General features: G+C 45.8%; 1 protein-coding gene across 1 annotated transcript in view; it reads right to left on the bottom strand.

The window, feature by feature from the left end:
* The window catches only part of twsg1b (twisted gastrulation BMP signaling modulator 1b), a 297,020-nt gene extending 282,387 nt beyond the window's left edge, over positions 1 to 14,633 (bottom strand). The window contains exon 1 of the mRNA XM_082184759.1: positions 14,474 to 14,633. Within this exon, the coding sequence (XP_082040885.1) occupies positions 14,474 to 14,501 (28 nt within the window). The 5' untranslated portion in view covers positions 14,502 to 14,633. The remainder of the gene's footprint in view (positions 1 to 14,473) is intronic.
* Between the last annotated feature and the right edge of the window lie 467 nt (positions 14,634 to 15,100).

The following is a 15,100-nucleotide window of genomic DNA, read 5'->3' as shown; positions in this document are numbered from 1 at the left end:
AAAAATTTTATTTTTCATTTAAAATGTATTATTTATTTGCAACAGTTATGTTAACAGCAATACTAAGAAATTTGTTCTGCTTTGTCATGGGAACATTCCCAGGTGAAGATGAGGAAATTGAATTTTCTTTCATTGCTCCCATTGCCAAGTGCGTTCCAAACGGCTGCATAATGGCACGCCGGTGCCCTGCCCAGTCCCCTCTTCAAGGCTTGGCCCTTCGAAGGGAGTAGGGCGTAGGGATACTCACTTCCGATTTCTATTATTCAATCTCTATTATTCAAATCAATTAAATGACTGTAAGGCTGCATAGATTAGGTCAGCCGGGAACCGGGAACACTTCCTATAACACCTGATGTACTCGCTACATCATAAATGGTAAATGGACTGCATTTATATAGCGCTTTCACAGACCCAATGGCCACCAAAGCGCTTTACAATATTGCCGTATTCACCCATTCACTCACTCATTCATACACCGACGGCGGTGTCAGCCATGCAAGGCGATCCAGCTCGTCGGGAGCAGCTGGGGTTAGGTGTCTTGCTCAAGGACACCTCGACACTTGGTAAGGTGGAACCGGGGATTGAACCACCAACCTTCCGGTTTGTAGACGATCTACATGAACCACTGAGCCACTGCCGCCCCATAAGAAGAATGGAATACTAGTCTCTCTGTTTATCCTGAGGTTTACTGTAATCAGCCGGATCCGAGCCGTATCCAGATCAGATGGTGAACCTGCGCCTGGACACGACCACAACGCAGTCCTGAAGTGTCACCAGAGATTGTGTCATCTAGACTCTCCCCTGTGAAGGCCTCATCGACACAACATCCTTCGGCCCTGATCCTCAACTAACTCGTCTCCATACCGGCATGAAGACTCCGACCTCCAACCAGATGGAACTGGATAATATTCTGAATGTCTGATCCAATCTGACTTCTGACCTGTAATGCTGCCTGAATCATAATCATAATCATACACTGTTGGTTCGTTGGCCAGAGGAGAACTGAGCGACTCCATTTTTCCATTTTGTCACTGATGGAGTTTTGGTTCCTTTCCACCGTCGCCTTTGGCTTGCTTAGTTGGGGACACTTGATTTTCAACAATATTTTACAACAGAAATTAACCATCACTGAACTTACTTAAGCTGGACTGTGACACTATTTTCTTCTAGATCTGCCGAGACAAACTTTATTGCATTATTTTCCTATAATCACTGTAAAGCTGCTTTGAAAGTATCTGTATTGTAAAAGCGCTATATAAATAAAGGTGACTTGAGTTCCGTTTGGATTTTGCCCTGAGTGTGATCTTCGAGCCGCGACACTGCCGCGTTCAATGTTTAAACAAAAATCATGCAAAAAGAGGAGGAGAGGAAAGTAAACATATAGTAACGGAAACAACTCCTCACAAAATTAGAAACTATATTGTTTGAGTTAGGCGACGGCGACTGTTTATGCCACTGTTTATGTTTATATATATATTATTATATATTTGCTGAATCGCTGCACAGGAGTCTGCATTTTCCTACATAATGAGAAACAACTCGCCGGTAATAAACACTCTTATCATACTGAACACCGAACCCGAAAAGTTTGTGACAAACCTTTAGAGATAAACTGTAAATATGGAAAACAATATGTAAACGATGTTTGGATCTTGCATTGATTGCATTAATATAAGCAAACTTTGTTATATAATGTTAAGATGGTGTGATGATGATAAACTGGGGGAAAAATGTATATGAATAAAAAATGATTAAAAACATTAAGCACACAAAATCCTCCAAGATCCTCCTGGAGCTGCAACTCCTATTAATGTTGCTGAGAGTGAGTTAAGGTGAGCCCAGAGTGTTGTCAGGCAACTATTACAATTTTTTTTACAAAGGTTTACAAATCCAACCCACTTTAAATATTGTTAACAGAAATGACCATTTAAAGAAGATAAACAAATATATATAAAATTGGCCATCTCAGTAACAGTCATGAAAGATAAATGACTTAAGTGCCATTATAACTACCATTTATAGACTACTAATCAGCTGTTAATTCTTAAACTATACACATGTAACTGATGGTAGCAAAAATATCAGACATGTAATTTATGGCTCAATGTAATATCGATCCTGTGTTCATCATGCTTGTAGAGGTACCTACACTGTTAAATAGTTTGGAAAGATTGTAAAGTTTTGGAATACAAAGCACAATGTCTTTTAATAAAACATAAATAGAGAATAAACCATCAAGAGTGCAGAGGCAGAGTGAGATCAATGGATCCGATCAGTTAATAACCAGTTAGTTATAACAACATTTTAAAGTGTGAAGTTTTAATATTTGATCAAAACTTGCTACTTGCTTTTAAACAGCTCTCAGTACGGCCATCCTGCACTTCCAACTGGCATCCAGAAGATGGCAGCAAAACCCACAGTAACGTACTCGGTTACTAACGTAACCTCCGTTCTCTCTAGAGAGGAAACGAGTACTGCGTAAATCTTACGCTAGGGGAAAATCTCTTTTCCGCGAGATACTGAAGCCAAAAAATTATCCTTAATTTTGAAATAATGTAAAACGCGTTGCGGCAGCATGCAGACATAGGCGAGACAGCTTGCGCGCCTATTGGCTGCCCTGCGGCAACTGCAGCAGCCTACCGATAAGGCCCTATCGTGACGTCAGTACCAATGGGGGCGCTTCGCGCCCAATACGTCACGTCCCGCCGAAACGGGCGTGGCCTGGGGCTATAAATATAGCATCGAAAGGCTAGCTTACCGGTTTTTCATCGCCGGAGCGAACCGGAGCGTGCGCAGGCACGGCAAGATACGCAGTACTCGTTTCCTCTCTAGAGAGAACGGAGGTTACGTTAGTAACCGAGTACGTTCTCTTACGAGAGGTACTCTCGTACTGCGTAAATCTTACGCTAGGGGAAACAGTGTAAAACGCCGTGCATGCTAAGATCCAGCACCAAAGTCCCAAGGGCAAGTGCCCGGGCTCATGTAGTACATGATCATAAGTGACTCACAGAGAGCCCAGGAAGAGTGGCTAGAATAGCATCATTCCTATAATGTAGCATCCTATAAGAAACACTTATAGTGATGGTATTTTATTCAGTCAGGGCGACCCCGGCCTGGACTGATGAATATAGTGGGTCTTACACACTGCCCATAGAGCTGCGCGATCGAGCGTTGCTCAAGCCATTTCGGTATTCTGGGCCGGACGCACTCGGGGCAGACAGTACCGATTTTTAGACTGAAAGCAGCTTAGCTTGCAGAGCGGGAACCTCTAGGTTATAAAACCTTATAAATGTAGACGGGGAGGCCCAGCCTGCCACCATACAGATATCTTGCAAGGCAATCCCACTAGACCAAGCCCACGACGAGGCCACGCCTCTCGTGGAGTGCGCTCTGACACCTAATGGGCACTGCAAGCCCTTAGAGGTGTAAGCCAGCGCTATAGCATCGACTATCCATCTGGCCACACATAAGCCCTTAACGCCCTGACCGGGCAAAGGAAGCTGGTGTCCTTCTCCTCGTTAGAGACCGGCAGGGCAGACAGGGAAAGCACCTGGGCCCTGAACGGTGTGTTGAGGGATTTAGGGACGTACCCGTGCCTTGGTTTGAGTATGACTTTCGAGTCATTTGGCCCAAACTCCATACACGTCGCGCTCACTGAGAGCGCTTGTAAGTCCCCTATGCGCTTCACTGAAGCGAGAGCCAGAAGAAACACCGTTTTGAAAGACAAGTGTTTGATATCTATTGATTGGATTGGCTCAAATGGGGCACCCTTCATGGCCTCCAAGACCGTAGAAAGGTCCCATATCGGAACTGAGGGAGGTCTGGGAGGATTTAACCTCTTAGCTCCTCTAAGGAACCGAATGACCAGATCGTTCCTTCCTAGTGACTGACCAAGCGTTGGTTTAGAAAACGCTGCTATAGCCGCCACATAGACTTTGAGCGTGGATGGGGCTCTGCCTTCATCCAGTAGCTCTTGTAGGAAGGAGAGAACCTCCGTCACTCCACAGTCCAGGGGTGAAAAGCCGCGTGCTGTGCACCAGCTGGAGAACACTGACCATTTTGAGGAATAGAGCCGTCTCGTAGAGGGAGCTCTAGCCTGCATGATCGTGTTTAACACTCCCTCTGGGAGGTCAGAGGGTACCCGTTGATGGCCCACGCATGTAGGGACCAAAGCTCCGGGCGAGGATGCCAGATCGAGCCCCTGGCTTGAGAGAGGAGGTCCCTCCTCACTGGTATTGGCCATGGGGCAGCGCTCGTCAGCTGCATAAGAACTGGGAACCAAGCCTGGTTCTTCCAGAACGGAGCCACTAGTAGCACTGAGCATCTGCTTTCCCTGATCCGCTCTAATACCTGAGGTAGGAGCGCGATGGGGGGAAAAGCATAGAGCGGGCAGCGGGGCCAGACGTGGGCCAGCGCATCCTTGCTCTTGGAGAAAAATTCCGGGCAGTGAGCGTTTTCTTGAGACGCAAACAGGTCTATCTTTGCCCTGCCGAATGTCTGCCACAGCAGTTGGACTGTCTGCGGATGCAGTGACCATTCTCCTGCTGGAACATTGTTCCTGGACAGTCTGTCTGGTCCCACATTCAGGTGGCCAGGCACATGCGCTGCTCTGAGCGAGCGCAAATTGTGCTGAGCCCATACCAGGAGGCGTTTCGCTAACCTGTACAGGTTTCGGGATGTGATGCCTCCCTGGCGATTTATGTAGGCTACCACTGACATGTTGTCCGAGCGGACCAAGACGTGGTGTCCTGCTATTTGGGGACGAAAGCGCCTCAGCGCGTTGTCGACTGCCATCATTTCCAGGCAGTTTATGTGCAGAAGCTTTTCCCGTTCTGACCACTGGCCGAAAAACGGTCTGCCCTCGAGCAGTGCTCCCCATCCCGAGGTGGAGGCGTCCGTGGACACCACCTTCACACTCGAGGAAGTCCCCAGGCTTACACCTGACTGGTACCAGTCGGTCGCTCTCCAGGGTATCAGTGCTGAGACGCATTTTTGATCGACCTTGAGGCGAAAGAGACCTGAAGTCCACGCTCGACGCGGTACTCGCGCTTGTAGCCAGAACTGCAGTGGGCGCATGCGAAGCAGACCCAGCTGGAGAACTGTAGATGCTGCTGCCATGAGACCGAGCATCCTTTGAAACTTCTTTAGCGGGACTATAGTGCCGCGGCGGAAGGTTTCTGTCATGCGCTGAATAGTCAATCTGCGCTGTAGCGATATTTGAGCTGTCATTGACAGCGAGTCCAGTTCTGTGCCCAGAAAAGATATTCTCTGACTGGGAGACAGTGAACTTTTTGCCCAGTTGACTTTGAGACCCAGATTCTCGAGATGTTCGAGTAAAATGGTTCTGTGTTCTATGAGCTCTGTATGTGACTGAGCTAGAACCAGCCAATCGTCCAAGTAGTTCAAAAACTCGCATTCCCCGAAGTTTCAGGGGAGCGAGGGCTGCGTCCATGCACATCGTGAATGTACGGGGTGCTAGGGACAGGCCAAACGGTAGGACTGTGTATTGATAAGCCTGGCCCTCGAAGGCGAATCTCAAAAATCGCCTGTGACGTGACGCTATTTGTATTTGGAAATACGCGTCTTTCAGATCTATTGACACAAACCAGTCCCCGTGGCGAATTTGCGCGAGGATTTTCTTGGTTGTGAGCATTCTGAACCGGCGTTTTGAAAGCGCTTCGTTCAGTTGTCTTAGATCTAGAATGGGTCTGAGACCCCCGTCTTTTTTCGGAACCAGAAAATATCTGCTGTATAGCCCCCCTTCGCTCTGAGCTTGAGATAAAGGCTCTATTGCCCCTTTGCTCAACAGTTTCGCAATTTCGGTACGAAGTACATTTGCTACTTCCTTTTCTACCGTGGTTTCGATTCGCGCCGCACAACGGCGGGGACGTCGAGCGAACTGTAGCGAATAGCCTCTTTCTATAATGTTCAGCACCCATTCTGATACACCGGGAAGCTTTGCCCACGCATTTGCATGCATAGCTAAGGGTTGAATGAGATCGGAGCTCTGGCCGTGACATAGTTGCGGCCGGGGAGCTTCGGTATGCTGTATTATAGACACCGCATTTGCAGCGCTCGAGGCGGGGAGTGTGTTGATCACAGCGGGCGGTTCGCCCGCGCTCGGCTCTCTTACGGCAGGTAGCTGAGAGACGGCGAGCGTGGGGGAAACCGAGGGATTCGTCATGTCTGTGAGTGAATGTGGGCGCAGGACAGCGGGCACATTTGCACTGAACACACCATCGGCCTGAGTCGGCTGTATGTGTGTTGGTTTCGTTTTTACAGAAACCGAGAGACATGCAGTGTGTAGTGTTTGTGGGCACTGGGATGTGGGCACGCTCACTACATTCTGTGCGCAATCGACATGAGTCGATTTTATGTGCGCGAGCCCTGTGGGGCGGGCTGTGTCTGTGTGTAGGAATGGGCACTGGGCAGTGGGCATTTTTACTACACTCATAACACCGTCGGCCGTGGCTGGAATACCAGAAAATACACTCTTTACAGGATTTATCTGGGTCGCCGTGAAAACGGCGTTTGTGTACAGGCAAGCGGGTAATGTAACCGACTTGTTTACTGTAGAGTACACTGGAACAGTCGCATGTAATGGAACTGGACGAGCGAGAAATTTTGGTGGAAGCCCGGCCGCAGCGGGGCTTGAACACCGTCGTTTTCCTAAGCTGGCTAGGAACACTTTGAGGCCTCGGGCTTTATCTCAATCTTCGGCCGAGTCCCACGCGGTGGGGGGCGGCGGCTGGCAGAGCGAGAGCGTGGTCTCTGGTCCCGGGCCTGTCGACGCTGTGAGGCGGCGGCGGGGGGCGGCGGCTGCGAGCTGCGGGCAGACGGCTGTTTTGAGCGGCCTGATGCGGAGCTAGAGCGCTTTGGCAGAAAGTGCTTCATGGCCCGCGACGTCTTTTGTACCTCGGCGAATCGGTCCGCGAAATCTTTGACGGACGATCCGAAGAGGCCAGTAGCAGAAACGGGGGCGTCGAGGAACACAGAGCGCTCCGAGTCCGGCATTTCTGAAAGCGTCAGCCAGAGGTGTCTCTCAGCAACGGTGAGAGAGGCCATGTTCCGCCCTATGGCCTGTGCAGCGGATTTTGTAGCGCGGAGAGCGAGGTCCGTAGCGCTCCTTAAATCCGCCACGTTGACTGCTTCCGTGCCTTCCTCGTCCAGCTTTCGGAGAAGGTTAGCTTGGAAGATTTGGAGAGTGGCCATAGTGTGTAGCGCTGATGCAGCCTGCCCAGCGGCGGTGTAAGCGCGACTGTGCAGGGTAGAAGTAGCGCGGCAGGCTTTTGATGGTAGCGCCGTCTTAGTCCGCCGTCCAGCAGAGGGCGGGCAAAGATGGGCTGCTACTGCCTCCTCCACCAGAGGAAGAGCGAGGTATCCTCTGTCTTTGGCACCGTCCACCACGGAGAATGCCGCTGAAGCAGAGGAGCGCAGCCTGGCTGAGAAAGGGGCGCTCCAAGACTTTGCCAGTTCTTCGTGAAGCTCAGGAAGAAACGGGGCGGGTCTTGAGGGCGTAGAAACGCGGTCCCCTTGCAGGAAACAACCGTCCAGACGGTTGCGTGTAGGCTCGGCGGGCGCGGACCACTCGAGGCCGAGGCTCTCTGTGGCCTGTGTGAGCAGACGCATCAGCTCAGCTTCAATACTGGCCCGTTTTCCTGACGACTCGCGGGCAGAAGAAGGGGGGAGGTCCACAGAGCTCGCCCAATCTTCGCTGCCTGAAGCCAGGATAGAGCAGTTGTCCTCCTCGAAAACTGCCGCTTCTTCTTCGTCATCTCCGGCGGAAGCGGAGGCCAACGGCGGCCACTGTCCGGGAGTGAGAGACTCAAGTGAAGCAGACGGCGAAGCTGGCGGGCGAACCGGCGAGCTTTTCGCGGTGGGAGGAGGCTCAGGGATCCGCTGAGCACGGCGCTTCTTACGGCGCGGCGTCACAGCGGGAAATGCAGGCTCGTGGAAGGTTGCCATGCGAGTCCTCAGAGTCGCCATCGGCATAAGCTCGCAGTGAGGGCATCCGCCGTCGGCGAGCGCTAGAGCTGCATGTCCTTCACCCAGGCAGGAAACGCAGATGACATGGCGGTCCCCGTCGCTGAGTGGGGCTCGGCACGAGCCACAGGATGGACGAGACATCTTAAAAAAGACGCTCTGCTCTTTTAGTGAAGGAGTGTGAGTCGCGGCGGCGAACACACACTAGCAATGAAAAGGATATGACGCCGGACAGCGTAGCAGGAACGGCGGTTGAAGGCGGCGCGGCCAGCGACTCCAGGTACCGTACTCGTCCCGCTGAAAGGCTTTTTCCACGGCGCGGCTTCTTCTCTCTGGATCCAGCGATGCGTGAGCTCCGCTGAAGAGATGAAAAATCGGTAAGCTAGCCTTTCGATGCTATATTTATAGCCCCAGGCCACGCCCGTTTCGGCGGGACGTGACGTATTGGGCGCGAAGCGCCCCCATTGGTACTGACGTCACGATAGGGCCTTATCGATAGGCTGCTGCAGTTGCCGCAGGGCAGCCAATAGGCGCGCAAGCTTTCTCGCCTATGTCTGCATGCTGCCGCAACGCGTTTTACATTATTTCAAAATTAAGGATAATTTTTTGGCTTCAGTATCTCGCGGAAAAGAGATTTTCCCCTAGCGTAAGATTTACGCAGTACGAGAGTACCTCTCGTAAGAGAACTAAACTGTTCCCGCCCAATTGGTATTAAATTTGATTGTGCGGGTAAAAATCGTCTGGCGCACTTTTAGCCAATCTGTGATCATCATTCATGAGTGATGGGTTTTTAGCACGATAACTTGTAGCTGTATATTCAAGTGATCGGTATGGCAAAGTGGCACAAATGTACAGCAAGTTGAATCTATAGTAAAGAGTGGGAGAGTGACCCAACTCTCAAAACTGTGTGGTGGGAGATAATAACTCTTTATAAATAGGCCTATAACTAAGTCTGAGAGCACATTTGAATGATTTGATTGAAGTCGAATATGGGAAGACTCCTGTCCATCGTCATGTGCACACCAGGACATCTGCAACTAGAAACATTTTTGTTATCCGCTAATTTTCTTTTGCTGTATTTGCCATGTTTCGATCCGTTTTTCTGTTGTATTGTTCTCCTGGCATGAGAATTGATTCATTTTTTTAAAATTGGTCTTCATTATTTAGGTAATGGTACTTATACACCTTTGGTTGTCATGACAATGGAATTCTATCACATTCTTTTGGCAGTGAATGATTGGGTCAGGTTTTTGAGAGCTTTTGAGCTAGAATTCGCCGACCTGATCTGGCAACACTGCGGCACATCCAGAAGACTCGACCTCAGACAATTGACTTCTTTAGGTTGTGCTCATTCTATTATTTTTATCATCCAGAAGTTTTACACATAGGCTAAAGAAATTATAATAGCACTTTAGAAATCTGTTTAAAGGAACACGCCGACTTTTTGGGACTTTAGCTTATTCACCGTATCCCCCAGAGTTAAATAAGTCCACACTAGTGTTGTCAAAAATATCGATATTTCGATAAATATCGATACTGAAATATCTGAACGGTACCAATACTAATTTCCTGAAGTATCGATACTAGCCGAGCTGTCACTTCTCTCCAAAGGAGCGTTGACAACCACACGCGCACTCGTCTCATTCGCTCTGATTAAATAGCAAAAGTGAAGTAAATGGGGTCGATCACACCTAACGAGTTTTTTGCAGTGAGAGGCGCCTATTTTAAACTGGTTTCCAGCGAGCGTTCTGCGCACTGTTTATTCGCCTGCTGCGCCTCGCGGGTCTTCCGTTTTTATGATGAAAGCTAGTTGCTTGAACGCCCGGAGAGTGCGATGATGGAGGATAAACTTGTGGTGCTCTCACGGGTTACCAGGAGCTTAACGACTTCACGAACCGTAACTACCACAATGTTAACAGAAAGTAAATAAAGTTAATAAAAGGCTGATTTGACGTTTACTTGACTGACAGGACAGCTGTTTCAGTGGTTGCCGAGCAACATAACAAACGCAGCGCACTGCTCGTTCTGTGTGATGGTAAGTGCAGCTGTGTGCCTCGCGTGTTCGAACCTGAAAAACGCGTTAGTGTGATCGGGGCCTAATATAGCAAAGCACCTGAAAGACCGACACCGGGATCTATATAAATAATTTCGAGAGGTTGGTAACTCTTCTCATTTTAACATTTCTGAAACATTAACCAAGATGGCCTAGTATTGTTGTTGATATGAGTGTGTGTTGTCTCGTTTTTACACCGTAATTCTTAAAGTTAATATAATCGGACTGAGAAATCTTAGACAAGTAACGTTAAATATTTTAACTGTGGTCAAATGTAAATTAACTTGTGCTTATTTAACTTTATTCAAAAATTAGTATTTAATTCTGCAATTTGCCTTCATATCTTATCATCAATTTGATTACACAGATACTAATTAAACTAAACTGAGCTATTGAATGACATCTTTGAATTCAATAATGCAATGCCTTTAACTGAAAATTTAATGTTTTATCTTATTATTATACATTACTGACACTCTATCCTCCAATTTGATACTGTTAAGTGCTTTGACACAATCTGTATTGTTAAAAGCACCAATAGTATTGTTTTCGCGTGTAATGCACACACGTTTGCATTTAAATCTGTTCATCAAAAAACGTTAATGTATTAACCAGCATTAATGCTTTTGAACCAGTGCACTACTTCAGGACATTTTTGTTCATGTAAAATATACCTCATTGTCATGTTCTAGACTTGTTATATTTAGCTTTAAATAAAAAAATAAAAACGTAATATTGTGGCAGTTTTTTTCTCCGTGGTATCGAAAATGGTATCGAATATCGATATTTTTCAAGGTATCGTATCGAAGTTAGAAATTCTAGTATCGTGACAACACTAGTCCACACATACCTTTTTTATCTCCGTGCGTGCTGTAACTCTGTCCAGGGCCGGAGTGGGCCCACTTTTTCCATGGTGTAATTCCAAATTAGCACTTTTTCCAAATTGGATAAATGAAGCAACAGTTCAGTTCTTACTATTGTGTAGTTTTTATTAATACCATGGTTCAACAAATAATGTAAAGGTTAAATAATAATTCACTTAAGCTGAGAAGTAAAAAAATATTCCACTATTCCACAAGGATAGGTTGATAAATTAACAAAAGCAGAAAGAAAGAAAGAAAGAAAGAAAGAAAGAAAACAAGCATTTGAAATGTATCCCACTCTTCCACAAAGAGGCATAATGAACTAATGTTTACAGATTTATTTGTATTCAAAAATATTCAAAAATAATGTTTTTTTATTTATTAAAAAACGTGATACCTACTCTCAGATAAATGAGGCCTATGATTAATCAGATGCAAATAGAAATAAGAAATTTCCTAATTGAAAGAAAACAAGTTGACAAAAAGATTGAATCCAATATTGGTTGATAATATAGTATAATGAGAGATTTATAAGCTATTTTTGTAGGCTGGACATTTTTGACAACACCACAAGTGTGACTATGTGCCATTTTGTACAAAATAAAAGTTTTTCAAAACAAATTTCCTGGTGAAAAATTAAAGTGGACTAGTGTGATCAACAGTGCAATTTTTTTCATATTTTATGTAATATTTACAAATTTGTTGAATTTTGAATCCAATATTGGGTGATTATATAGCATAACAAGTGATTTCTAAGCAATTTTTTGTAGGCCGGTCATTTTTGACCGTGAACACAAAAGGTGTTATTTTACTGCATACACAGATCAGATCAAGCTTGAGTTTTGTTATCAATATTAAATTGCATAATATTTGTAAAGTCTATGAATCGCCATAGATTGGGTGATAAAAAAGGCTAATATTTTAATTAAATTTTGCTTGTGAATAGGTTGACAACGCTACAACGATATTAGCCGAATAATTACGTTGCAGCGTTGCTAATGCTAATCATTACTAGACCCATCTCTCTTTACCTGTTGCCACTTGTGTTTGTCCTCTTGAAAATAAATCTGTAAGCTTGGCACATTTGGCAGCATCCTCCAATGCCTTTTTTTTTTTCAACCTGGCTTTTTCAGCCCCTCCTGGCCTCTTCCTCCCATCCATCCTCCCTGACGCGTACCGTTACGGTAGGGCCGGCCTAGCTATCGGCAGGCGCCGGCGGTGCCGCGGTAGCCTACCTGAGAAAATGTTTTGGAAAAGACAGGCTTTGGACCCAACCAACTCTATGGGAGGGGAGGGGAGGGGAGAACTCCCTCTCACGGTACAACCCATGCAGAGGCTGCGCGCTGCGGTGTCAGAATGTGGAACGTGTGTAGCCTAATGTAACTAACGTGACAAATAAAAAAATAAATAAAAAAAAACCTCGACCGGCCCAAAAGTGAAGCAGCCCACCGGGAATTCTCCCGATTACCCACCCTGGGCCTGGCTCTGTCTGACGCACCCACCGCTAGCCTAGCTTAGCACAAAGACTGGAGGTAAATGGCTCCAGCTAGCATACTGCTCCCAATAAGTGACAAAATAACGCCAACATTTTCCTATTTATATGTTGTGATTTGTATAGTCACAGCTAGGGATGGGCGATATATCGCATGACATTGTTAGGCGCATCTCGTCAGTAAAGCCGGTTCCTTGATTAGTAGTAAATCGCCATCACCTGCTTTCAAATGGAGCGGCATTTACTACACAGATCCGTAGTTAACTGACAAGCTGAGCCATATCGCATTAATTATCGCAGGCGATACGTCCCATCCCTAGTCACAGCGTGAACAAATAACAAGGTCATATGAGACACAGGCATCTTCTAACCGTATACATACTGGGAACTATATTCTCAGAAGGGAAAGCACTGCTACTTGGGCGGAGTGATTTGCTCGCAGCGCCTGAGAAGCCCCGTGGTGAGGAGCAGAGAGTTCGCTCAGAGTTGGAGTAAATCACTCCGCCCAAGTAGCAGGTATACAAAGTATACAAATCACAACATATAAATAGGAAAATGTTGGCGTTATTTTGTCACTTATTGGGAGCAGTATGCGAGCTGGAGCCATTTACATCCAGTATTTGTGCTAAGCTAGGCTAGCGGTGGGTGCGTCAGACAGAGTTACGCCACGCACGGAGATGAAAAGGGTATGTATGGACTTATCTAACTCTGGGGGATACGGTGAATAAGCTAAAGTCCCAAAATGTCGGCGTGTTCCTTTAAAATGATGTTCACGTCATATGAGATGAAGACTCAGTCATATCAATAGTCTAATGACAGCTTTTATTTCACATGAAGCGGGTCGCTGCAGACAAGATTAAGATCACAAGACCAGATTAATAAGTCAAGTCAAGTTTATTTATATAGCGCTTTTCACAATACAGATTGTATCAAAGCAGCTTCACAGTATTAAATTAAAATAATACATCAATGTTTGTTTCTAGTGGAAAACGTCCATGTTTGGTAATGCTGATCAATAGTATTGTTGATTGATTAATTAAATTAAATATCCCCAAATATCCCCAACTGAGCAAGCCAAAGGCCCTTGCTATTAGATACAAAAGGGCTTTTCACACAGCGCTTTACCCCGAGTTATTATCATTCTAACCTGCTTTTAACCCTGGGTAAAGTAATGTTTCACACTTGTTATTAAGAAGCAGCACTTCTTAGCGGCACTTGTTACCCGGGTTATGAAGCCCTTCTCCGGAGCAGGATTAGCATTGCTTTTTTTGGTGTTAACCCCGCATTGTGGTGCCAAACATGAGATGTGAAACAAAGTGTTGTTAGGGGCTGTTCACACAGAATGCATATTCCACTGCTCTTTTCCGATGCGCTCATGTCTCTTGCAGCATCTCAAATTAAGCATTTCTATGGCTACTCTATCAACTATAAATGAATCTGCAGCAGTCAGGTGGTACAAGTAGGAGCTCTCAGAAAATTTCCATCGTACAAGCTGTAATTACGAACTCTATTAGGATATAAAAGCTTTTTACAAGTTGAAATCTTGTAATTACGATAACTGGCGTGAACACACATTAATAGTGTAGTGCAGCGATGAAGACAAAAATTGGGAAGGGAAGCCCTCTGGTTCCCTCTAAATTTTCCAATGGGATTTTAAGAGTAAAATAAAGTCTGGTAAACGTAACTTGACGATACTTTGTTCTACAACGTAAATTATACACACCCATCCTGAAAACTTGGAATTTTGAAACATTTTTGAACACACGTTTTTAAAAGATGTGCAAGTGTGTGCAGTGTACGTTGTAGAACAAAACGTCAAATTATAGTTAAAACTCCATTGGAAAATCTCGAGTAACCAGCAGAGAATTAGTCTTCTGGGTTCTGACATCACACCTGCACAACCTCTATTGTTAACCCAAAGTAAATTATGAGCCAGGGTTAACTAGTTCAAGTGTGAAAAGCCCTTTAGTTACAGAAAGCTTGAATCAACATGACAGGTCAGAGTTGATATGAAAGAAAGCAGAAGCATTGCTGCAGAAATTTCACTAATATTTCCTGGTAAATCATCTTTGTAGATATCACTGCGTAATGGCTGCAGGATTGACAGCATTTGGTCTTATATTTTGTAGTTTATCTTTCACGCTCTCATACTCTTTCTGCCACTCTTCTTTAGACAGAGATGAAGGACTGATCTCCAGGAACCTGTAGGCTTCATTCGCCTGAACGCTGAAGATGTTGTTAGCCTTCATGCAGCTGATGCCAAACTTTGTCCATCCCTGTTCAAATGAAATTCACCATCAGAGTTTTAAACAACAGCAGAACTTTAGAAACGTCATGACGTTTCATCATCGTTTACCTCTTGAGCTGCATCAATGGACTCCAGGAACTGTTCCTTCATATCGTCAAGATCATCGACCCAAATCTCCCCAGCGAAGGTCCTATCCTTCAGTATGTCCAGCATATAATTCACTTTCTCCCAGAACTTCTGAAGCTGACCCAGAATTTGCTGGATTCGGGACAGGCACGTCTGGACTTCATCAAGGTGGATGACGCTGGGCAACTGACCTGTGATGTCCGTTACAGAAGTAAACAGATGAGCAAAGCCAAAATTCACTAAATATCAACAAGAAAACACAGTAGTGTCTCACCGTTTTCAATTTTTAATTTGGCCAACTTCAGCTGATTGTCCATCAGCTTGTTCTGGATGCT

Source organism: Leuciscus leuciscus (assembly GCF_965113295.1).
Source record: "Leuciscus leuciscus genome assembly, chromosome: 11".
Taxonomy (NCBI): Eukaryota; Metazoa; Chordata; class Actinopteri; order Cypriniformes; family Leuciscidae; genus Leuciscus; species Leuciscus leuciscus.
Note: the sequence above shows the minus strand (reverse complement) of the source record. Positions and strands in the feature narration are given on the sequence as shown.